The sequence below is a fragment of the Anas platyrhynchos genome, chromosome 7 (genome assembly GCF_047663525.1).
Source record: "Anas platyrhynchos isolate ZD024472 breed Pekin duck chromosome 7, IASCAAS_PekinDuck_T2T, whole genome shotgun sequence".
NCBI lineage: Eukaryota > Metazoa > Chordata > Aves > Anseriformes > Anatidae > Anas > Anas platyrhynchos.
This window is the reverse complement of record NC_092593.1, coordinates 6,973,338-6,999,496: the sequence shown is the minus strand read 5'-3', so window position 1 is coordinate 6,999,496 and position 26,159 is coordinate 6,973,338. Positions and strand designations below refer to the sequence as shown.

At 48.1% G+C, this 26,159-nt stretch overlaps 1 protein-coding gene across 2 annotated transcripts in view; it reads left to right on the top strand.

Moving 5' to 3' along the window:
* Positions 1–26,159, top strand: part of MARCHF4 (membrane associated ring-CH-type finger 4) — an 81,790-nt gene that overhangs the window by 34,422 nt on the left and 21,209 nt on the right. Inside the window, exon 2 of one of the 2 annotated variants that reach the window (XM_027461527.3) lies at positions 20,284–20,439. In XM_027461527.3, the coding sequence (XP_027317328.1) occupies positions 20,284–20,439 (156 nt within the window). Of the gene's footprint in view, positions 1–20,283; positions 20,446–26,159 lie in introns of both variants that reach the window. The other variant, XM_038182372.2, reaches the window with a different exon arrangement.

Genomic DNA, 26,159 nt, shown 5'->3' with positions numbered 1-26,159 from the left:
GCACTTGGGGCTCTTGTGCTAGCGCCTGGCTCTGGAGAAGATCTCCATGTCGTGCTTTTGTCTGCTCTGCTCTGCCCTTTTTCATATGAGGTGGAGAACAACTCACTTAAATGTGGGGCTGAGGCCTGGAGATTTTTTTTTTATTTTTTATTTTTTTTCTGCTCTGAACCCAGTGAGATCTCCCATGTGTAGGCAAGCAGGGGAAAAACAAAGGTGGGCAGGACCCCCATCCCCTTCCTGGCTCCCTGTCATCTCCCTTTGCTTCCAGCTCTGCTTGAACACGGTTTCTTTGTCTTCCCACCTCACGACACGATCAGAGCCTCGCCATCATTTGCAGAACCCCTCGGAGTCCTCACATACGCTCCAGACACAAAAATTATTAGTGTTTAAAACCCATTCGATCTTTGCTACGTGCAGTTCTTTTGCCTCTGCTGCATTATTTTCCACTTAAAGGGCTTCAAGGACAGGACTCGGGTTCCTGCAGCTGATGGTGCCGGCGGTGGGAGGGAAGCAGAAGGTGACACAACAGGTCAAACAGGGCCAGACATGGGCAGCGTTTGGGAAAGGAGTGAACAGAAGGACAGGGATTTGCTTCTAGAAGGAAAGCTGAAATTTGGGCAGGAGTTAGGGACCAACCCACCTATGCCTGCAAAGCGCATGCAGAGGGGCTGTAGGACACTTTGGGATGCTGTTACCCATTTTCCTGGCAAGCTAGCACGCTCCTTCCTGGCAGTCTGTGGAGGCTGGAGTGGGGAATCAACCAAGAGGCAGAGATGAGCACCGGGGACCAGAAACAGGCCTCAGCTCATGGCTTGTTCTAGTTAAGCTGCCAGTCACCTGCACGGAGGACTCATGCACCCTCCAGAGGCTGAGGGCTCGGAAGAGGGAGAAACATCTGGGGTCAGCAAGGCTGGGTTTTGGCAGAGCCCCATCCCACGGGACAGGCAGACCTTGCTGGCAGCTGAGAGGGGGACCCTACAGCCCTGTGTGAATTGTACCTGCCCTAGAGGTCTAGGGACAGCGTATCAGGAGCCCCAAACCCAGCCACTGCAGTGTGGGCTGGCAACACGTTTGACCGAATAAAATCTTTTTTTGGCTTTGGGTGTTTGGGGGTGGGGGAGGGAAGGGTAAATAACTGGCAAGAAATGGAAACGCAGCAATTAATAGGATTAAAGTGTCATGTTTTACAGGACTGCGTACATGATTTACTATAATGGGAGTTGTAATTATGAGCACTCCCAACTGACGGGGAAGGCGCAGCTCCGCGAGTCGGAGCGCCTTATCCAGCACGCCACAGCATCCCTGTGGGACGGGGAGGAAATGAGCAGCACTGCCCGGGAGCGGTGTCATTTTGGGAGAGGAGCTGTAACATCAGCTCGTAGGTGAAAGCTGAGTGGTCCCAGGTGGGGGAATGGAAACCCCATCCAAAGCAGCATGGGCAGCTGAGCATCATCATCAGCATCAGACCACCAGGCTCCAGGTTATGTCACGGGGACCACAGCAGTGTTGCTTCCAAACAGTGACAACCGTGGTGTTGCTGAGCTGTTTGCAGAGGACAGGGGAGAAGATCAGAGAGGAGGTGAGAGACCATGCTTAGATCACTGCTTTGGCTCAGCAGAGACGCGTGATCTTCTGGTTTCTCTACAGCAGTGACTTTAGGTTTGTGGTTTTAGGAATCTGGTGGAATGAGAGGGGATGGCATGCAAGGAGCACTACAGCCAGAGGGGGTGGCAGCTTAGGGGACTTAACGGGCTCCTTGGGCAGGACTAAGACCCGGTGCCTCACACCACAGACATCTTCTGTGTCTCTGCATTCTCCCCAAGGTGGCTCCATGCTCAAAGGGAAGGTCTATGGGGTGTGCTTAAACCATTAACAAAAGCTGAATTTGACCTGCTAGTTTGCAGTCCTGGCACTGGTTTTGTGTTTCTGTTGTGCTGTGGCAGGTCCAGACTCGACTGGGACTGAACCAAGAGGCTGTGCTCCTCAGCACCACAGTGATTTACACCTGCTCCCATGCCAGCACTGTAGGAGCAAGGACATTCAGGCAGGATCTGCCCCTTTTGTTTGCCTGCCAGAAAGCAGTGGAGCTTCCCATAAATCGTTCCCTCAGTACCACGAGTACAGTCCATAAAGGTCTCATATTTCCAGAAAGGAAGCCAGGATCAGGTTCCCCATAAAGATCAGCCTTGGCATCGGCAAGTCTCCAGCTGCAAATAGGGTCAGGCTGCTCTCTGCATTGTCTAGAACATCAGAGCTGTGACCTCTGGCTCAGTAGGTCCCAAATTAGGGCTTTTCTTAGACAGTGGGGTCATGAGCCCCTTGGAAACACATTCACAAAGCTATGAAATGAAGCCAGAAATGGTCTAGGAAGTGGATCGTTCATATGAAAGTCCGGAGGGTGGGCCAGGTTTCCTCAAATCCAATTTAGCTGAGATTTTTGTATGTGTTTACTCTGAAATTCACAGCAAGGACTGAACGGGGCTCGTACAACACAGGCTTTGGCAAAAATAAGTGAGCAGCTCCGCCCTGGGGGGCTAATTCCCTATGGGCAAGGAGAGCAGGAAAGCAAACCTTCTCCAGGAGGTGACATGCCCACCTTCCTGCAAGGTGCTCTGCAAAATCAGGCCCCTCCTAGCTCCATGCAGGTGTTGCCCTTGCTCCAGTTCTCCTCCAGGCTGGTTTTCTGATGTCCAGCACAAAGCAGAGCAACTGCAAGCTCCCTGCCTCTTCAGGCAAAGGCTTTTCCACCGTGTTTCAGTCGCAGCATTCAAAGTCACACTCTGCATGGATTTAAAGTCTCCCTCTCACTGATTTAAGTGTTTCACAGCTTGCAGAGCCTTAAATGAGTTGTGTATTATGAACAACAAATTACATCACAGCATGTGCAATTGGGCTCAGCCTAAACATGAAACACTCCTCATCCTGAGTCAGCGAGTTTTCCTGGATAACTTTTAAGGCCATTTGTGTTTAAATGTCATCCGCACAGAGGATTTGGGACCTGTCTCATCAAATGCTGAGGCCAGTAGCTGCCTGCTGAATGCCAGCAAGAGCAGAAAGGATGCCAGTTATCCCCACTCCTTTTGCCAAGGAGCTTATTGCTTTGTTCACAGAAGTTGTGTGTGCTGGGGCTATTATATGGGATACAATATTATACATCATAAAATACTACAGGAGATTGCAGTGTTTGGTGGCTGGAGATCTGCGCTCTGTTTTGGGTTTGACTCTCAAGTCCATATTTAGTCCCCTGGGGCATTTACTCCTCCCATGACTCAGTTTCCCCATTGGGAATTTGGAAACAGTGGTAGACCCTCCATATAAACTGCTATGATGCAGTTCTGGAAAACATTTCAAGAAAGAAGGGTTATATTTCTCAATACAGTGTTAATAAATACTGCAATAGGAATCATTCGGTAGCCTTACATATAATTATATACGCTCCTTAATTATTGAGCAGATGTTTTAATAAAACATGAATCAAATAAAATCTATTCAAGGAAAATAGATGTGAAAAAATTCTTCCTGTAAATATGTACAAAAAATAATCTATGTATTATTTAAAAATCAGGGCTGTCCCTTACTCTATCTATAGAGAATAATTGAATAGAAAAATATTGAAGTTAGTAAACAGCAAATTAATAATTCACGCAGTATTTACAGTCACCGTAGACCATATTTTCTACCAAGTGCACGCTCTCTTTTCACCAGTCGACTGAAGAGATGCTGCAGTCGAAGGCACTGGTGGCCAGGCACTTTTGTGAGCTGTTTTGTGGCCAGGGTATGCTGCTGGGAGAGGACTTGTCAAGTTGTCCGTCTGGCATCGTGACTGATGGACACTTGCCAACGTGGAAAGCCAAATGCTGACCAGAGATCTGCAATGTTTCAGCTGCAGCATCTGGAGCAGAGCACATGCCCTGCTTCATTTGAGGGCTAATGATCTCATTTGCATACTCTGCATCCTGGTGCCGGTATCACAGACTGGACCCAGCTTATGGCATGCAGAGAAATTGATTTTAAATGATTTTGTTCAATCCTGGCTCCGCAATGGTCAATGTTGGAGGTGATTGTCCTGTGTTAACATTAATTTAAGGTGCTCATTTAAAGAGGAAACAAGGGTAGGAACCCAACTATCCCCTAACCACCTGTGGGATCTTGGTGAATCACTCAGAGCCAGCTGGAAACCATCACTGCAATGTGTGAGATCAGGAGAAAAAGGCCTAATTTGGGTCACCTGCTCTCCTGAGAGGCCTGCACCCTCCATACCTAGATCCGGGGTGCTGAGGTCTTAGTGCTGAAACAGGGCTGTAAAGGGGGTGGTTGGAAAGCCATTGCTCAATTTTGGCAAGACAAGAAGGTGTCTGTGGAGCACCTTGCGGACAATCACCTTGTATCCCCCAAATCCATCAGCCTGGGCATCGCCCCCATCCTTGTCCCCAGCCACGAAAGGAGGAAGCCGTCCTCTCTCCCCTTTTACCAGAACAACTCAGACAGATTTAATGTGGGCAGCACTTTGGGGAGGGCTCCAGACTTGAACTCAGCAGTTTTTGGACTCCTTCTGTTAGGATCTTCTCCAACTTTCTGCCTTTTTTTTTTTTTTCCCTAACAACACTACCCAGGGCAGGTCTCTAGAGTTCAGTGTGTTTAAAAGCCATCCTTTTCTGGTGCTAAATCTTGGGGCTGAAAGCCTTTTTAGAGGCTCTTTGAACAGGTTTTTCTAAGATCTAGGCTTCCATTGTGTTCCTTCCCTTTCTTCAGGTCTGAAAATTAGCTGCCTGACTTTTCCAGGAATTTATCCCCTGAGCGCTCAGGTTTCGCTTCCTTTCTGAAAACCCAGAACATTCACAGCATCGGTGAACTCAGGAGTCTGAAAACGGGGAAAAAAAAAAATAAAGGTTTTTCCCTTTCCAGCTCACTGTCAGGAGAGGAGCTGAACCTTCAGCCAGGATTTAGGAGAGGGCTCAGCCCACAGGGGTGGATGTGTCTGCGCTGAGGAAGAGGAGGCAGAAACGTGCTCCTGGCCACACGACTCCAGGCCGCGAGCCCTCAGCGGGAGCGTCTGGATCTGCTGATGAGGGTGGGGAGGCAAATCACCAGAGACTGGCATCGGGAGTTATTTTTTCAATCCGGTTCCTCTCCCGTTTCCTCCCGAGAGCCCCTGAGCGGCAGCTCTCCGGCAGGGAATCGTGCGGTGCTGTCAGTCATTCATTACCGCCGGAGACGTTACGTGCTGACGGCGGCCGCATAGGAGCAGGGGGTGTCTGAGAGACAGGAGGTAAATTTAACTCCATCTATCATCTCCCCCTCCTTACTGGGGCTCGCGTATCCACCTCGCAAAGCCAGGGCTATTATCTTCATTTCTGTGACCGGATTTTAATGAGGGAACTCTTTTATTTCTGCTTTACATTCACTGAATGCCTGGATGCAGAGAGGAGGCATTGCACAAGGATTAAACCGGTAGCAAATCTGCCAAAGTGGCAAGCCAGAGCTGCCATCCACGTTCCCCATCCCAAATCTCCCACAGGGGCTGTGATGGCCACCTGGCTCCAACCCACAGTCTGGGGTTGTGGTAAGGGGTGGTGTCAGGGGTTTTGGGGTGAAAGCTGCCCTTGAAAACCCACTTCTTACTCTTCAGGATTAAGGCTGTAAGACCACAGAGCACAAAAGACAGACATTGTTTTCACAAATGTTGCTTCGCCACCCCTGCAGACGAAGGATTTGAGTAGAGATAACAACAGGAGACTCTGCTTGTGCTCCTATGCGGTGAGAGCTGGTGGTGCTGAGACAAGAAATATGTTGGTTACATCCTGGTGGAAATGAACCCTTTGGTTCCTCTCCTCTTGTGAATTCACCTGGACGCACAGAACCACATGAGATAAAGCAGAGAAAAGTGAAATGATGTAAGCCATACAGCAGCACCCACTATTTCCCCATTCTCCATGCTCTCCCATGTTTGATTCCCATCATCTGTAACCTTTTGCTTGGTCAAAGTCCCCACTACAAGCCTTGCGTTGGCCAGAGCAGGATCTGGAGAAAGATGCTGTGGGTTCTACATGGCTGTCCCTGGCAGTAAGATCTCCTCTAACATCCAGGTTGAACCTTCCTTTTTTTTTTTTTTTTTTTTTTAAGGGGATGCTCCAACCCTTTATAGTTTTATCACTGCAAATACTTCACATTGCTATCATAAGAACCCTTTTTCTGAGCCTTTGGCATGTATTTAATGTATTTAGCATCTGTTCCATGCTAATGCTGCTGTTTGTGTTTGCTTATGTGAGAGCACCAAAAGAACTGGTGAGGTACAGATTTTCTTTTGTTCTCCCAGAAATATAAAGGGCTTTATTCACACAGTAAAGATATATTTAAATCAACTGCAACAGAAAGTCCATCTCCTACTTTATATACATATAATGTAATTTCAGCTACAACCTAAAAACGAGGAAATTTATCCCTATGAAAGCTAATTATATTCAAAGACAATTAGTATAAATGAGATGTCAAGTGATCAAAAATATTTTTGCATTTATAAAAGATTTATATTCTACTCAGCCTGATTGTGCAGGAAAAAATAATATCACATTTCAGATTTCTTGATTGAATTTCTGCCACTGAGAGCCAAGAAGAGAAATTTCCAGGCGCACAGGGAAGGTGACCATGCTGCATCCTCTATACTTCCAGAAATGTCCAGAAACCAAGCAGAGTTGGCCCAGGGCACTATTCTCAGTGATTACTCAGGGATTAATAACAGATATGGCACAGTGAGGGAGCATCAAGACTAATTCATTGGCCATGGCTACTTAAAGGTTACTGCTACAGCTCACAGCCTGAGTCTTATTTGAGTGTCATCACATCAAAAAGCAGGTGCCTGCATCTGCCTCAGCCTCCATTAGGGCTGCAGGGCAGGAATCATCTCCCCAAAAATAAGTCAATCCAACCCTGCCCTCTCTCACCTGTCTTGGCGAGCCCCTAAATCAGGGGCACAGGGAGACAGCCTCAGATAGAGATGTCTGCACAGGAACATTGCATGTTAGATGTGATAAATCTCACCCTCTGTATCTCTCAATTGAGGCATTTCTCTTGCTGTCAGTGCCTTTCTCAATATTCCTCTCTATTTCAGGTTTTTAAACAAAGGCTGATGTTGTTGCTATCTATAGGTTATGCAAATGAAACTTTTTCCCAAAAATACACTACCTTGCTTTGCTACGTTTCTAGATAGAAGGCAGCTAAATAACTAGATCACCTTGACTTGGCAAAGGAATAGTAGTGGGGGACTATAGGATATAAATATAAAATTAAGGGTAGAGTGGAAGAAGAGAACCCGTAACAATTAATTATTCACTGCTTCTTCCAATCTAAACCAAAGGAAGTCCAGATACCTGGTCTGAACACAATAACAAGAAAGTGATCCCACAGCGCATCAGCGAGGCAACTCATTTACTCAGGATGCTGCAGGAGTGGAAAAAAAAATAAGACACCTGAAAAATGGATTGGAAGTTATTAAACTCAGTAGTTCAGAAGTGACCTCTGTGAGCTTTTGGTATGGCCCTGTTCTTACAAAGATTGCTGGTGTGAAACATCAGCTCCAACTACTACTGCAACCCCAAGAGGGATGCTAATTAAAATGCAGTTCTCCAGTCCAGGGCAGAAGGTGCCTGGTGGTGATGGGAGGAGATTCAACAGATATTAGCAGCTTTAGAGGCAACATGGTCTTCTGTCAAAAAGACAAGGAGCCCAGCTGGACTCTAGGAAATGGGAGGCTGATCTGCTGTGTGGCCTCAGGCAAACCATTTCCTTGGTATTGTTCTTGACCCCAGTCTGTTTTATTAATACGATGGTAACCCCTGTAGGGCAGGAGCAATATTTTACCACTTGTGTGTTCATTTCTTAGGAGAAAACAACCCATCTCTCAGACAGGGCCTCTCATTGTGCTTGCAATATAGACCCAAATGATAATTATGTCTTTTAAGGAAAAAAATCCATTCCAATGTGTATTTTACCCTGCATATTTGAAGCTGTTCCATTTACAGACACCCTCCATGTGTCACTCCACTTAGAGTCTCTGATGCAGATGGTTCAATTATTTATTAATTTGGTTTTCAAAATATCCTCAGAGCATTTCAGCAGGAGACACTTCCTTCAAGGTCCCATTTCCACTAGTCACTAAGAGTTTTGCTGTTGAATTTGATGGAGATCAGGATCGAGACTTCTCCCATCCTTTCTGACATTTCCTTTCACACACAAACAGCATCTGGGACCCGGAAAGGTCAGTTACTCTTGTGATGCACTGATATTTTTAAAGTGTCTAAAACTGTGAGGATTACAGCTTAAATTTCTACTTCCATCCCTAGAGTGTCCTCACGTCCTCATAAGCCATGGCAGCATGGACATGAAAAAAGGCATGAAAAATTATGTAAATTATGTGCTGAAAAGCTGGTTTTCTTTCTGCAGTTCATCCCAGAAGACTCAGGACATCTGGGATGTTGGCCACAGGCACTGGTTTTAGTGGCAGCTCTTTGGATTTTGCCCCACTCTTTGCCAGAACATGAAGCTGACCTGGCAGTTCATCCAACTACAGCTGGATTGGGCATGCCCATGACTCAGGGTTTTTCCTTGCTGTGACATTAAAGATGTCTCACTGAAGAATAAGCCATGGCCCATCTCCATCAACTAGCCATGGAGCAGGCCACCAGATGCATTGATGTGCTAGGACAGAGCATGGAAACCCAAAGGCCAAATTCATCCGAACCATGGGGGATTCGATCATCAGCTTGGGTATTATACCCTTTCTGTGGGAGGAAAAAAAAAAGGTAGGGGAAAGATGCACAAAAAGGGTCCAGAATGCACTTGATCTATGCCAGCAAGCTCAGTGCCCTGCCCCATATGCAGGAGCAGCTGGACAGATATGGAGGACATGGACAGGTCCTTGTTTGGCCCCATGCCCTGACCCGCCTCTCAGAGTGCCTGTCATCCAAATTCAGCCACAGCCAGGTTAAGCCCCCTTTTGTTGCACTGAGTAAATTTAGAAGCAGTTAGTTAATTGGTACATTTGTCTCACACGCACTGAATTACAGCACAGAAAAAAAAAAAAAGATTTACCAGGAATAAAATAATTGTGGAAAATGAAAGGAACTGTTTAATTACCTTCTGCAATGAATTATTTGGACAATCCAACATTTGAACCAAACAAAGGAGTTCTGCTGTTCAGAAGCGCAGGTTCCCCTGGCACTGGTCCCCCACCTCCTGGGTATGAGCATCACTACACCTCAGGAGGAAGCAGACCATGTAATGCCACAGAGACATAACACAGGGCTTTGTTGAAGGAAATCTTCAGCTCGCCTGGGCTTTTGCTGCTGTGCCACTTCATGTTTTTCCTCTTGTTTTTTAAACCTCCTTGTAACCAGGGGTTTCTGCCATATAACAACACTTTGTGCTTTAGGAATAGCTCAGATCCTTGCTCTGCCACTAAAGCCAGAGGTGTGGCACCCTCTCAGAAAACCTAAGTCCCTAATGCACAAATATTAGAAGTTTGATAAACATGACATTTTCCAAGATAACTTCTGAAGTAGGCTGGTCTCACAAGGCTCTGATTTACAAGGTACCATACAAATAATATTCCTACACTTGCTACTGTAAAGTCCTGCAACACATCATAGGAAGGAAGACGTTCATTTCCTTGTGTCAGACATTTCTGCCCCCAGAACACTGAAAACAGCAGAGAAAAGGTAACTGAGCTCCTTGAGGAAGCCTGGTATCAGCTCACTTGTAACACAGAGAAAGACCTTGGTGGAATAGTTGAACATCAAGGTATTTTTGAATGACCACAGTGCTTATGGGCTGGAAAAACACAAGTATGATCCTGCAACATGGTGAAAAACAGTCCCCTGCATCATCTGGGCAGTATTAATGCCTCTGTCTGGCAGCTGGGAGGGCTGAGCAAGGACAGTGCAAGGCACAGATCACCCCTTCCTAAAAGAGTGCTTCAGATCTGGGATCTTTGTGGATATGGCATACATGACAGTGGGCCAGAGTCAGAGCAAGGAGACAACCCTGCCCAGGAGAGCATCACCCAGGTTAAGGTGGCCTCATTTCTTCACTTTCTCACATTGCTTTTCTTTGACCTTTGCTAAATAAGCAGTCTCCCTCCCTGGTCCTGCAGCTCTCAGCAGGCCACATTTACACTGGGCTACCTGTTCCTCTCCAGCCTTTTGGAGGACTTCTAGCACAGGCATTCTCCTCTCCTCCAAGTTTTGGAAGCTTGAGTCAGGGCAAGCGACCCTCAGGTAACCACTGAAAGCAACCAGCTCTAAACTTGCACACTTGTGAGGGATGAAGTAAACTTCAAATTGGTGAACAGCTTATTGCTGTTATTATCATTCAGCAAAGCTCCTAGTTCACTAATATAACTGGGTGATTTAATTCCAATTACCATTGAATTGATGGGAAACAATTCCTCCAAAAGCATTGTAGGTAGGTGGCACTTGCCTAGCAGACAGCTCTGAGCATCCCCCAAGTGAAACAAGTTCTGTTTCCACCCAAATAGGATTTAACAAGCCTCTTAGGAGAACAGGAAAAAAGTCTAGGAGAAGAGTCATTGCTCTGAAGAAAGCATCCCAAAGAAAAAAACAGCCTCTCCAGCCTGCTGCTGGCAGAACTTGCCCCTTGGATAATACAGGTCAAGAAGTAGTTTTATGAAAGTGTGAGAACTAGTTGCTTGGTTTCCTTGAAGAATAGTATTACAGCCCCAAAGCTTACCTTGAGTAACCCATCTGCTCTAGTGTAGACCCATCCCAAGCAGTTGCTAAGCAGCAAGACTTCAGAGGAGGAAGAACAGAATATTTCAGCCAAACCCTAACCCTCCCCTCTTTACTGCTCTTAAAGGGTACACATGGGATGCTCAGGTTCATCTAATGATGAGGGACCAGGCTGGGGAAATGAGCCCGATGACGTGACACAAGTGTCTTTAATAACTAAATTAAGGAGAAGTGCTGGGTGGAAGGGGTCCTAAGACCCATTTTGGATATGTGTGGTGCAGCAGCTGCAGGGTGGCACTTCATGAAAGCTTGCATGGCATGAGGGAAGATAACATTTTGGAAACGAAATTTTAAAAAATCATCTGCTACTGCTCATCCACTTCAAACAAGGAGACAAAAATCAGACTAAGGATTTGTGTGTGAATGTATTGAACAGGAAAAGTCCCTGACTACATGGATGTGCAGGGCTGCGATAACTTCTTTTCCCTCAAAGGATCATTTCCCTTCCGTACAACATTGGCAGTGCTCTGAAGGGCTTTCCACATAAACAGGTGGACAGGGCTGCCCAAATGGACAGAGCAGACATGGGCTGCCCCGGTACTCAAGGCCAGGACATGCTCTGACAGTTGTGGCAGCAAATGCGTGCCAGCAGAGCTCATTTTCCACACAGTCTGGTGGCTGGCCACATTTAATCACCTGCACTTCAACAGCCTCACTTATTCAAGATTTCAAAGCCCCCGACAAATGCTGATAAATGAAGCATCCGATCGGCTGTGTGCAGTGGATAAGCATCATTATCCCTGGATAAAGCCAGGCTCAGGGCATGGAAATTGCCCCAAACCCAATGCCACCGGAGCTGCAGGAGGGGCTGGGGCCTGCCCATGTCCATGAGGAGAGCTCACGGCTGCCGCAGCTCTTTCCCCTTCCCACAGCATCACCGTGGAGGGTGATGGCTGGTAATGAGTTTCTTTAGTCTTGCCTGAGTGCTTTCAGCTCTGCAGATACAACTTCTCCGTGTTCGGCACCAAAGAGCAGATGAGTAGCTGATTACACACTACCTTGCCCTGAACACAAATCTTCACAATTAGTGGGACTTCTCTGGGTAATACACATCTGTAAATAGCGATCATTTCTCTGCTCATCTCTTTACCAATCCCAGTTCTCCAAGGGCTGGGGAAAAAGAAACAGGAACTTGCAAAAACCTCTGAAAATCCTTCTAGAATAACAAAGTGCAGGAGTGGTGCGCTCACAGATCTCAGGGCCCAACCCTCAAGGCTATCAGCTGGGCCCGTGTCAACCTCATGAAGTGCAACAAGGTCAAGTGCAAGGTCCTGCACAATGGTCAGGGCTATGTCACCATCACCCATCGTTGACACACAGTAGCTGGGATGAAACTTTTGGGTAAGAGTGTTAAATGTGGGAAGAAAGGAAGAAAAGTGATGCTTTTAGCTCAGCGCCCCAAGAAGTGGGGAAGGGTGACTGGGAAGGATGGAAGGCTGGGAAGGACATTGCCAAGGCAAAAGAAAAGCCCAACCAGGATGAGGCACTTGGACATGCCCTGTGCAGAAACACAACTTGCTAAGGTAACTGCAAGTTTTTATGGAGCAGATGTGTTGTTTGAGAGGAAAGCAGCCTAATTCCTAGCCAAGGAATATGTGGGAAGGCCCTTCGCAGCCCAGAGACTGAATTAAATAATCTAATCTAGGTGTGGTAGGAAAAACTTCACATGGCAGAAAAAGGTTCCATATCTGATAGAGCAAAAGCTATGGGGAGGGAGCAGGAGAAGTGATCTGATAGTGTACAATAAAGACCAACAACAGAGAGGCTAATAATTCATATTTCAATAGGGCATCTTTCACGCTGAAGGATACAAATGAGTTTTTCCTTTTGGCCACTGTTTGAAATTCAGCCACCTCTGGAGCGGAACATAGCCATGCATAACATCTGACACTGCCTCAATGTTGATGTATCTGTTAATATGCAAATTGCCAATCAGTATATCTTCAAAAGGTTATTGCGGAGTCAGATAATAAATCAGCCCTATGTAATGCTTATTATCTGTATGCTGACAGTGCCAAAACCTCGGAGTCCTGGCATTGTTTATGTACACACACGTCTCTGCGTGTCATTCAGTATGCCTGATATTGTTCTTCTGCAAAAGGAGGACCAAAAGAAAGAAATAGAAAATGGCCTTTGCAACCCACTTCACTGCAGTTACGGCTGTTCTGACTTTAGTTTCTGCCTTTTCTCCTCTCTGTTTTATATTGTCTGCAAAAGGGAAGGCTGCCTGCATTCTCCAGGTGGAGGAGGAAAACACAAGGCACCAGGAGGCATATGCAGGCAAAGTCTAAAACACGTAGATTCACACAGCTTCGGATACAGGAGGTCTTTGACCGGGGCAGCACCAGAAAACCAGAATTAATGTAGTGCAGCTTCTCCCAGCACAACATATTTGGCACCTTCATTCGGTCCTCTTGAGCTTCTCTCAGCTGGAAAGTTGTCATGTGAGGCGAGGGGATTTGGGGGTTGAGCCTCCCGCTCTCCTTTCCCATGGTCAATTTTTGCTGCCGGCACCACAGACATCTCCCAGGCTGTCCTACAGCTCCGTCCCCTGACCCCACCAGGAGGTGTGACCAACTCTGCTGGGGAAACACCCGGCGCTGCTGGCTGGTTTCTAGCCCACTGCCAGGAAAGGCAGCTCAGCCTCATGTAGTAGCTACAGCATTTCCAAAAGAGCTTTGCCTCTGGTGCATATTCTTGCCAGCAAGTGTTTTGACTTTTCTCCAAACATTTAAGTGACCTTCTGGCAAGATGTGAAGGCTGGGCTCTTCACCTACAGTCCCCAGGAGCCAGGACCCTCCCTTCCACTACTTTCCTGGTGTATTTTTGTTTAGTATCTCTGCTTGCAGGGCTGCCTGGGACTTTAAAAAGAAATGCCTTCCCCACTAAGATACTCTGTAGTAATAAGGAACTTGATCTCGCACAAATTGGGATGTTCTGAGAACCGTTTTAATTTCTGCTAATCGGCAGATGAAAAACGAATTACTTCAGATGTCATGTACTGCCGCGTGAACCTCGTAAGGTTTGGAAAAGCTGTAACAGAGTTACCCAGTAATTGAAGGGCTTTACATGACTGAACTTTGTAATTGCATATTCTTCTCCTTGGCTCTGGAAGGCAGAAAGGAAAAGCAGATCAGGCCTTGTTTTAATGAAACAGTTGAGTCCCACAGTGCTACCAAAGCTAAAACTAACCAAACTGCTCTCGTTATTAGGTATTACAGCTCCCTACACCAGAGCATGTTGGGCCCCGGCACCCCTGGGTGCACCGCAGACCAGCTCCCAGCTGGGATATGCTGGGAGCACTGGGAAGATCCTCTGTGCTTTTGTCTTCACACCATTACTGGGTTCCTCTTATTTAACATGCATGCAGACCCATTGGTCCCCTGCCCTTTGTCCGGGCTGGGGGCCACTTGATGTTGCAATGTCAAGCAAGGACAAATATTGCAGAATTGGGATTCTCTCAGCTGTTATGGTAAAAGGTTTTTCAGCTTTCTTAGGGGAAAAAAATAATATATATATATATATATATTATATATATTATATATAATATAATATATATTATAATAATAATTATAATTATAATATATTATAATATATATATTATATTATATATAATATATTATATTATATATATAAATAATCCATTGCTGTTTATTTCTTTATCTTTGAAAGCAGGATCTATCATCCGAAGAATCCAAGCAGCAGCTATTTCTGTGGATACTCCACGGCTGCTGCTTAGTGGCTGATGGCATAACGTTGTCTGAGATGGCCATTAGCTGAGTATCGTTATGAACAGCTTCCCAGGGAAGTAGCTGCAAAGTTCAATTTGCTGAATTATGAGCACATCTCTGAGAAGAATTGCATTATATGGTACTTGCATGCTGAAAGCATTAACTTTATACTTTGAACTTTTAAAATACTCATTGATGGATCTGATGAGGATTGAAGAAGTAGAAAGGTGAAGGTCTCAATGGATTAGAGATAATAAGGAATAATTGGTATCTTTTTTCCAAGAAAAAGAAGTGGTATACTTAGTAGAATTCTATTTTCCTGAGGCTTTTTCACTAGAAGGAAAAAAAATAAAAAAAAAAATAAAAAGCCATTTGTATAAAAAAAATTAATGGAAAATCTCTGTAATTGGTACAAACCATAACTTAAGGGCACTTGATTTGTGCTGAAGAGCTATTTGGCTTCATGGAGTCACATCAGATTTACCCCAGCATCCTTGGGAGGTACACTCTTGTATCTCATGCAGAATAAATCTAAGTGTTGTCTAAAAGACTTTATTTTTTAATTAAGAAGAAGCAGAGTGAAACAACAGTGAATTTCTCTTTCAGAAGAGACTAGATCATTCTGTCCCACAAAATGGATGGGGTCCACAAAAAAAAAAAAAAAATCTCCAGAAGTTTAAAACCTGGGTGAAAGCCCAGGAGCTATAGACTCGGACACTTCTTCTCGGTGCTGAGACAGCTCCCGCTCTGTATTCAGCGCCAGTCGGCAGCTGAACGTGCTCCAACACCCAGGAGCTCAGGGGTATTCAGGTAGCTTGATTTCACATGCGCAGCGCCGTGATTTCTGTGCACCAAAGGCACTTCACTTAATCGGTGCTATTATCACACCTGATGAGGCACAGCAGGTGATATTTGAGATGCTTGCCTTTTGATGCCTTGCAACTGAGCAACATTTAGTAAGAATTACTTAAATCAGCTAATCAAAAACAAGTTCAATGACATTAGGATGAAGTGGGCTTCAGAACACCTAAGCAAAGTTATTTATCTTGTGGAAATCCTTCTTTAGAAGGAAAAGCGAATAATTCCCAATGTGATCTATAAGCTCTCTGCTCTTTGGGCAATGGATAAGCAGATGTAATTCCTGAAAAGCCTTTTGTTATTCCATATTTCAGGCAGTGTTTGAGTTTGTTCTTGTGGAACAGATCTTATAACCCTGTACAGCCTGGAGCCTGCCTCTTGGAGCCAGGGAAGCGGGGTGGTGGGGCTGCTCGCGGGTGGGATTTTGGTGCTGATGCATGCAGTCGGCGGTAAGGCACAGGGCTGCCCTGGGGGTGACAGCGGCTTGCCCAGAAATCCACCTTCGACCCCATTCCCAGCAATGGGGGTGGCCCAAAGGGATCCTTAGGGACTGTCCTCCCCTCTCCCTCCATCAGCAGGAGCTGTCCCTAAGCAGAGCCAGCCCCCTGCATCCCCACTGCCCTCCTTTCACAGCTGGGTGGGGTTTGCATCGCTCTCTGCCCTTCACCAGCCCGAAACCAGGGTGTCAAAATCCTCCAGAGCCCATTGAATGAAAAACGCCCTGTGATTCTCTGCTGCTTGGAAAAAATGTGTGTTTTCTGCTGCTTTAAAGTGCTTCTCCTTCAAGGAAATTGATGTTAAGCCATGAGACACCTGGTCCCACCTCCCTCTGGCCTTTCCCAGCGGAGGCAGGGATGCGCCCAGAGCTGGTGCACTGTGCCTGCCTGCAGGCAAACGCATCGGCAAGTTACTGTCAGCTAAATATTGAAACAGCTCGACTGAGCTCTTTTTCTTTCTTTGTTTCCTTTTATTTTTTTATTTTTTTTTTACAGAGCCCTGTGTGGGTGCTGCTCCAGGCAGCATCAGTACTCCCAGGCCAAAATCCCACACCAAAACCTTCGGGTGGGCAGCCACGGGCTGAAAACCTTTCCTCTGAGGCTCTGTGTGCCCTTCTGGCCTCCCAAAACCTTTCACCCCCATCCAGCCCCCAAGCTGGAGGGTGATGGTTATCCTTCAGAGCAAGGCTCCCATGGCTTACAGACCTGGCCACAAGGCTGGGAGCCATTTAGGAGTCCTGGAGAGATGCCACCCATGTGGCCGTGCTTGGTGTTGTCCCCGCAATGTGGGAGACACTTGGGTCCACGTATGGGACACATTGGGTCCACTCACTGAGCCCACACTCAGCATCAATCTCTGACAATACCAGAGAATTTAATTCAGCACACACATATTTATATCCTTTAATAGCTGAGAGAGAAAGCACAATGGAAACATGTGGCTTCAGGTTTTCGGAGGTAGTTATTAAGTGTCCCCTGTTGTCTGTGGCTGGCTGGCACAGCGCTCGCACACGGGAGGGGACACACGGGAAGCATTTGAGATGCTGGTAGCAATGCGCGTGTTTAGGTTTAAAAGGATGGAGGGGCAGCTCCTGTAAGCGAGTGTGAAGACAGAGTGATTATTAGCACATATTTATTGGAGTTTACCAGCTCTGTAACAATGGGTTTCTCTTTGCCATCAGACTTAATTCCTCTGTAATTATGTTCCTAATATAGAAATCATTTGGCATTTATTTGCCATAATAAAACTTCCCATTGCATTTAAATTCAATGTGAAGTTAAGTGTATTTAGGAGACTCAGCTGAAGACCTGAAATTAAATATTCTTGGTTTCCTTTTCCAAATGAGACAAACTCCGAGGAACCCTAGCAGTCAGGTCCACGAGGTGCCAGCCCTGCTTCCCCCTGCCCTGCTCCTCCCTGGGGCACTCATCCTGCAGGCGATGCTAACACCTGATGCTACTTTTCGGAGCTGAGCAGGGAAAAGGCTCAGCTGAGGAAACGCTGCAGGTGTTAGGACCACCACCAGCCGTCCCAGTTAGCAGTACAGCTCGCACTGGTTTTCAAACTGCTGGCTCTAGCAGCTGGGGAAAGAGGAGGGTGTGAACAGGGCTCTTCCCAGCCAAGCTGGCACGTGGGTGACTCTGATGTAGGTCAGCACGGCTGGGGCTGGAAGAGCCCTCAAGTCCTTGCCCAATGCCACCACGGGCCCCAGCCCATGACCACCAGCTGGCGGGCGAGCAGCCACAGCTTCAGCAGCAGCCTGCGGATGGTTTCCCAGCACTGGTAAATGACAAATAAAATGGCCAGGGCACCACACTGCCATCAGCATGCAGGAGGGCTGACGCTGATCCTGACGTCAGTATTTTCTCCCTGGATATATCGAGCGTCAGAAGCGCGCGCTGGCAGCAATGTTTTTCCCATCCTTTCTCTGAATTCCTCCCAACAGGCTGAGAACAGCAGGGCCCAGGCAATCCTTAACCACTCTGCTGTGCCGCAACGGGCTCAGAGCGGGGTTTTGGAGGGAGAGGGCAGAGCTGGGACAGCCCCGGTTCATCTCCAGCTTCACCTCCTCCCCGGGGTGAAGCCAGGCCATCCTCTCCTCGCCTTGCTGCTCCTGAAGGCAAGCTCCCATCCTGGATGACAAACAGCAAGGCAGGTGAATTCAAAGCCTGCTTGGTTGTTCCGGGGGGACAAGATGGTACTGAGCAAGCTGAGGATGGATGAGCCAGGGAGCATTTCTCCTCCGGCTGCTGACAAAGCCAACATGCTGCTTCGGCTGATCCGAGCGAAGGGATGGGACTCTACAAAAGGAAAACTGCCAAAAAAAAATAAAAAAAAAAATGTTGGGAACGATTTTCTCCCTTCAAAGGGTCTTTGGAGAACAGTCTCCAAATGGGATTGGTGGGAATTCCATTGTCTGAAGCACCGGAGGGAGCGCTGTGCAGAGCTGTCTGCTGTAAACCTGCAGGAACAGACGTGGGGTTTAATTCCCAGCTCTCGGGGCTGCGAGCTGTGCCTCGCTCTGGGCTTGCTTTTGTGCCTTCTTCGCAGAGGTCCCTGCGCAGCGATTCCTCCGTGCCTGTCACAGCCAATGGGCCGTTCCTAAGCTGGCTGTGCAGCCGGCGACAAGGCTCCTTCCCCTCTGCTGTACAAAGGATTTATTCCTTTAATATGCCCCCGGTGTTTATTTTTCTGCTGGTACACGAGCGCCCGTGCCCGCGTGTGCATGCGGCAGTGCTTTACGAACGCCTGCTGTGGGCAGAATTGGGCTTCACAGTATGCAAAGATAGCTGTGTGCCACACGCAAGGATATCATACTTCACACGGCTGGAGAAAATGCGATAAATCAGGTTTTTGCTGGATTGGCAAAAATGAAGAAATTGGGGGGTTCATCTCCGCGGTCAGCCCTGAGCCCTTGCGGGAGGTGGCTGGGCTGTCTGGGATGCAGCATCCCAGTTAGGGGAGGGGGACAAGGTCCCCACGGCGGTGTGGGATGTTTATGGGCATCTGTTGGCTCCGAAGAAGTCAGATTTCTTTGTCTCTTTTACTACAAAGACCAATAAGACACAGCAAGTCTCCCCTGTGCACCCCCACAGCTCGTTAGACAACACCAGGGTCATTCACTCGCTCCGTGGAGCCCCACAGGAGACCCTGGTGTGTGGTGTGGTGTCCTGAATAAAAGTTCACGGATCCTAAAGCCTTCCTCGCCTCCCCCTATTTTAGTCCCCTCTGGTGTGTGATGGAAATCAGTGGCAGGTAGAGCCGAGCCCGGTTTTGTAATGTAAACAGTTATTTACAGTTGTGCTGAAATTTCACGGAAGATGACATTTTTAGGTCACCTCGCTGAAGCAAATGAAATGATTAATGCGTTTGCATTAGGTTTCATAAAAAAAGGCATCACTCTTGCCCAGCGTGACTCTCGCTTCCTCGGGCCCTCAGACCCTGAAAGCGAAGGCAGCTTCCCACCGGGTTCGGCAGGAGCAGGATTTGGCCTCCTAACCTCAGGCAGCTGGGGGGTGGGCATCATTGCTGCATCCAGCAGCCTCAGGTGGTCGCACTGGGGAGGACTACGGGGCTGATCAGGGTGTGTAAGAAGAAGAATCCTCTCTCTGACACCAGAAGTGTGATGCCAGCCTTCCCCATCCTATTGACATTCTCATCCTGCCTTTAAAAGCTTTGAAACCTCGGGGCCCGGCTAAACGCCCAACTGGGGGCTCTGCTGTGGCTTCTAAACGCGGAGAGGCGGGGGGTAAAACTCTTATTTAGGTTCTTCCCTAAATAAGCGACAGCAAATGACTGTGAAATGAGCTCTGAGCTTGTGTGTGCAGAGGGGAATGCAGTCCTGCGGTGAACAGGATGACAGCACCTGGGTCAGAATAATATCGGGGTTTGCTGGGTACCCCTGCTTGAGCTATACCAGGAGCAAGGGAGTGAGGCAGGAGGGCAGGGCTTTGGTCACTGCTCGTAAACCAGCAGCCTTGCTCTGGTAGCAGAGAGCCAGAGGCCTGAGCAGTGGCTTCCAGTTTCCAGCCGAGCCGCATCCAGTTGTTGAGGTCTGGTGTGGATGCTCTGGTGTCTAGGAAGAGCTGCGCTCGCGGAGCTTTTCCGCTAGCAGTGATATTAGGAGTCTCTCACCTACCCGGGTTTTTCTTTTCACAGCAACTGTAAAGCGTGAGTATCTCAGACCTCTACATCTCTGTCAAACTGTGTTCGCATCACCCGAGAATTACTGGAGGTAAAAACTGACGAAAGCAGCCCTATCACCCAAGCCAAACCAGGGGAAGCGGGACCGAGAGCGGATGGGTGGCTGAAGGAGCGCCTTGGCCAGCTTGTGTGCACGGCCTCCTTGCCGTGTGGGAGGAGGGAGCCCCGCTGACGCCGTCTCTCTTTTGCAGGGGGAGTTGCTGAGCCCGTGTCGATGCGACGGATCGGTGAAATGCACGCACCAGCCATGTCTGATCAAATGGATTAGTGAGAGGGGCTGCTGGAGCTGCGAGCTGTGTTACTACAAGTATCACGTCATTGCCATAAGCACAAAGAACCCTCTGCAGGTAAAGGTACTAGAGACATTTCAAAGTCTATTTATTCTTGTTCCTCTTTTTGTTTCTGGGAGCAACTAGGTTTTGGGTTTTGTCTCCTGGCACTGCGAGCCACGCGTCTGAGCCGTGTAGGAAGGGCTGTGGGGGCTGCTCCAATGAAGCCCCACGTCCTGCCTGGTGGTACTGGGGGCATCCCTCAAGGGTCTGCTCTCTCTGACCTTTGACAACTCCCACATCCATTTTCTTCCTGCTTAAAACACCAGTGTGACTGTGGTAGTGCTGTAACACCTCACAGCCCTTCAAACGCGTTTATTTTTTTGGAGACCACAGGTATGCCACCATCTCCCAGCACAGATGGGGACATGAATTTGAAAGAGTGTTGGTGCGAGGGACGGAGGGGGTGAAGGGAGGGCTCTCAGTGGATACACACAGGTGTGCACTCAGCAGGTAAAGCCCATCTTGATGTACGTGTCTGTGAAAGGCAGCCGAGGACCCGCCTTCTTTCTCGTGTGAGTTCAAAAGCACCGCAGCTTATTAAATCCCACTGCAGGCTGGTAATTCAAAACCAAGATACAGAACGGGGGAAAAAACTGTGTGACTGTTAAAAATGGGATAATTTATCCTTAATAGCTATTGATTTATTGCTGGAGCAACACCTGAAGATGGACTAATTGCTGCACGCCTTTGCTGAGCACCATTAGTGCCTCAGACGTAAGGAAGCATATTAGACTCAGGCACTACCATTTAATTAGCATCATCGGGGCTGGAGAGACATTGCAGCAGCATGCTGTGCTTTAGACACCAGGGCAGTGTCTGTAGGGATGTCTGTCCGTCCAGCACCTGGCTGCACTGGCTCTCTGGTCTTCTCTTTCTCCAACAGCCTTTGCCAGTGATGGTGCCCAGCTGTATGGGGTGGGGGACACACAAATCCCTGCTCTCTCCTCCAAACTGCCCTCTCTGTGTGTCGTTCTCCGGGCCTGAGGTCACTGAACACAGTGAAGAAAGAGGCACAGCCCTCCAGGGCTCCATACTGAAATGAAGCAGCAAAATTAGTGGGACGTCGTGGGGCAATTTTGCTGGGGGGAAGGAAAAGCCTCCCTGCTCTCTGCAAGTCCCTGCAGCTTCTGATTCAATTTTCCCTGTGCCGTGGCCTGGAGAGATCAGTAGTTTCATCCCAAGCCCCAGACCCAGGGTGCTTTAGTTTCTTGGCTCCAGTAACTCAGGCCAGATTGAAACACAGGGTGGGAGATGTGGACACAGCAGCTTTTGTTTATTTCTGGAAATCTGGTCCGTGAGTGCCCTCGTGCTTCATGCACCTCGGGCTGGGGGAGCGATGCTGAGCAGTGCTTGTGGCCGCAGATTTGTGAGCGTGCGTGTGGCCAGCACTGCCTTTGACCTCCGGATGCTCGATGCAGAGGGGAGGAAGAAGCAACTGGAGTGAAAAGCCACTCGCTCTGGGATAAATGTAGCCTGTGTGGAGCTGCAGCTGTGTGCCCAGTCACCCTGTCTGGTGTCAGCACGAAGGCACTGCTGCAAAGCAGGTGCTACACCAGCACCAGCACGTGAAATCCTGTGGGAACTGGTTCATGGACGAGACCCAGATTTCCCAAGAGGACAAAGGGGCTTGGGACCCCGTAACACATCACCCTGCACATCGCCGTGCTCCTCGGTGGTTCTCGCCACCCTCCAGCGTTGCAGAGCAGCACACCCAACACCCCCGTGTTTCCCGGGATGTGCATGGATGTACATCATTCTCTGCTCATTTTGATGTGTGCTGCACATTTTCTGGAGAGCCTAGGAGTACGGCATGGGCCAGATGTGCACGGCATGGGCAGAGAAGCTACAGCGAGGGGAGCACGGTTCATACATAATTAACACGGATTCCTTCCAGCCTCCAGGCTGTTATGCTGTCTCATACCAGAGAGGGGCCTCCAGTCCGGTATTTCGACAGAACAAATCTCTATAAATTAACCCGCCAGCCCTGGATTGCTGGGATTTAAGAGCAAAAGTCTTAAAGCAGCAACACTGCAAACCTGCTGAGACTGGAGGATTAAAGTTGTTGGAGAATCTGGCAAGTGTCTTGCCAAGCTGTGGTCAGCCAGCAAGTGAGCAAACACCTCCCGCAGGCTGTGGGCGATCAGAAGGTCCAGAGCCTTCATCTGTCCATCCGTCTGTCCGTCTATCCATCCCCCCTGTCTTCCAGTCCCTGAGATCCCATCCCAGTTCTCCTCTGGCTCTATTTTGCCTTTGGAGATGCTCTGTTAAGAGCTGATGAGTGTTCATTTATGTGGCCTCTTCATCAGGACCCCCACATCTGCAAGAAATGTGGCCGAGCTTCCAAAGTGTTTGAACTTCAGCCTGAACTCCTGAGCTAAAAAAGCTTGAGATGAGTTCACTGGGGTCTCCTGATTGTCCCAGCTTGCTGGGTCACTTGTCATGAGTATGAGCCCTGGCTGGTGCCTGCTGAGCTCTTCCCTCCAGCTGCAGCCTGCAAGCAAGAGGCACCGTGGGCTGTGGCTCATAACAGGAGCTTTCTAGGATGTCAGCACTGTAGCCTGAATCTTACCAGGTGCTCTGGCACACAGAGAAGAAGGAATTTCATCACAGCCCTGGTGCTTTGGTAATGGGCCCTCCTTCCTCCCTGCTCTCTTTCTTGCGCCTGAATAAGCCAAAGCACCTATAAATGTACAGCAAGGAAGCTACCACGGCTTTTAGGATAAATTTGCTTGGTGAAATCACAAAAAGTAAAGCCATCCTCCTAAAGATAATTGAGGAGGTTAGCCAGGGCCTCAGGACACCATTGAAGAGAGAGCCAGACCTAAGCCGTGATGGGAAAGGGCCCCTCCATCCTTCTAGGAAAACCTCTTCTCGCTTGTGATCCTGGGTCTGAAGTGAAATCGCTGCCTAGCAGAGCTCAGGATGTTAATGATACGTACTAAGGGGACGTGTCAGATACAGCAATAAAAATAAACTGAACTGCCTGAGGCAGGCATGGAGGAGCTCTCAGAGGAGTGTAGGAAGGCTTTTCTAGCAAGCAAGGCTTCTAAGCAAGCTGCTGCAGTAAGACGTAGATATCTTCTGCAGGCAAATATGTGCCTTGGATCTGCTCACGCTGGTGCTTGGAGTCTTCAGAGGCTGCTGGTGCCAGAGAAATATGGATGAGGCCCTAAGTACTACATTAATGACATTGTTAATTGGTGTTACATTAGCAGTGAGGATTTTTGGTCACAAGGCTCTGAGCAGAAGCACTGAAGCAAACAGAGGAGCGGGCTTGTCCCAAGTACAAGCCGTCAAGTATGAAACAATGCAAGAGATCAAGTGTGACATGACAGCCAGGCACCAGTCCTATCCTGGCCTCTAAGTTTGTCACAGGCCTGGGATCCTAAGAGACCTTTTCAGAGGTGTGTGGGACCCAGAGGTTTGCAATCTGACCACCTGTAGGGCTTTCCACCTGCCTAAAATCACCGTCTTGGTTGACAACGTGGGTGAGCTGCCAGCAGGTAAAGGTGTGCTCAGCAGAGCCCAGCAGCCAACTGGGCTCAACTCGTTATCAGCTGAGAAAGGCAGCGCTCGTTTTAGGTCTCTCCCCTGCAGGGTGGGATTGCTGGACACCGTGACATCGCGAGGGCTTGAACTTTTGAGCCGGAGATATTGGAGGGAGGGGATTGCGTCTGCAGCCAGGCATCTGAATAAACAGCCTTGAGGGTTTCAGGCGTGCTGCTAAAGGGACTCTGCAGTGTTACTGAGCCCTGTCTTGGCAGCTCTAGCAGCGTCCCACTAAATCCCTGTCTGCTGGCTGTACTAATTGTGGAGTGGGGTTAGGAGAACGGGTGACTTCTGCAGGCTGCTGTGCAACCTGAAAGGCCCCGTGCTGTGATAGAGATGGGCTCCTAAGGCTGCTGGTGCAGGCATGCATCAAGCCTAGCTCCTGCAGCTAAAATTCATCATGTTCCACCTCTGAGCCGCTCTTGGACTCTGGCTCGCTCCGTTCTTTCTCTCTGTACAAACCTCTTACCATGGAATGTGTAACAACATGGAAATAAAAGATGAAAAATAATGACCCCAGTTATTGGTAGCTTGAGCTAGATGTGTGACACTCAATTGCAGTTCTCAGAATTTCCAGAAAGGAAAGACAACATTTATTATTTGGGGGCTTGGGGTTGTTTTCTTTTTTCTTTTTTCTTTTTTCTTTTTTCTTTTTTCTTTTTTCTTTTTTTCTTTTTTCTTTTTTCTTTTTTTCTTTTTTCTTTTTTTCTTTTTTTTTCTATTTTCTTTTTTTTTCTTTCTTTTTTTTTTTCTTTCTTTTTCTTTCATTTTCTTTCCCTCTATTTTTTATTTTTTTTGGTTATTTTTTCCCAGCATTCAGCTCTGACCCATTTACCTCTTTGCCAGAGGATAACCACCCCCTGAGCAGAGTGCCACCTCCTGAACAGAGTCAGGACTGCTGCTGTGCGTGTCGCTGCCACTCAGTGCCAGCTGCTGGGGGAGAGCCTCTTCCATGACCAGCACCGGGCAGCAGCCCTGTCTGTGTTCCAGCATCTCTGTTCCCATCCAAAGGGAGGTTTGAAGCTGGTGTTCAGGTGTAGCTTTTCTGTGCCCTGACTCACATCCCATTTGAAAGTAGAATATATTTAATACCGTATCGATGCCTCTCTGTCTCTGCAAAACAGCGGTGCCAGCTGTACGCAGCTGCTAGCTGTAGAAAATATCTCCTCCTTCTTCTTCTCTCTTTAATTGCTACCTTGGAAGGACCTGTTGCTGCCACAGGCCTTGCAGTGTGCCAGACAGATGGTGAGGAGCCAGTCCATTACCTCCTCTCGAGAGAGAAATGATGCAGAATGATTCGGCTGGCACAGGCGCACGCAGGTCAGCATGAGGGACCTGCAGCAAAACCATGGCAGGCAGCACTAGGAAAGGCTCCCTGCGCTCTCATCCCATCAGCATCTGCTGAGTGGAAGGGGATAGGAGGTCTGGGGAGAGCTGCAAGAGTGAGGGTGCAGCCCCACGCACCTACCCAACCCAATGCCTCCTCATGCCTCTCGTCCTGGAGCTCTGAGCTGATGGCACCGTTGCGGATTTGTTCCTCTTCAAAAGCAGCCCTTTGCAGGGACTGCATTCAGTTCAAGGCTCTGGTGGCAATGCCATGCATGCCTTTCCCAGCACAACTCACCTTCTTGTCCTTCAAGCAGGGTTCAAAGTCCTCCCTACTGCCCAAAAATATGGGTGATTCCTGGCTGGCCTGGGCATTAAAGAGCAACATAGCAACTGAACTGCTTTCTTGCCCTGCAAAATGAGGGGATGGGGCTTGACAGGTGACCCTAGTGTCCCAGGATGTGTTTGACAAATGGGCAGGGTGCTCAGGACTCTCCAGAGCTGTCACCTCACAAGACCACTGAATTTGACCCGAATCCAGGCTAAACATTTTCAGTTCCTCTGAATCCTCTCCACCTGCATGACGTTGAAGTCTACTTTTATTTATCCTACTACCAGTCCTACTGAGATTTCAAGGGCATGTATCTTACTGCTAAAGGTGGCCTATATACTTTAATGCCAGGAGACACTATCTCTCCACGGCCAGTTTACGCATTTGATTTCTGATTTGCAGGAGGCATTGTGGACGATGTCCCCGAGTCTTGTCAGAGAAAGCAATTTCAGCTCTTGGTTTTTACTGGGCAGTTCTCTCAGAAGTGTAAATCTGAGTAAGGAGGTTTTATTCTAGATGACACAGAAAA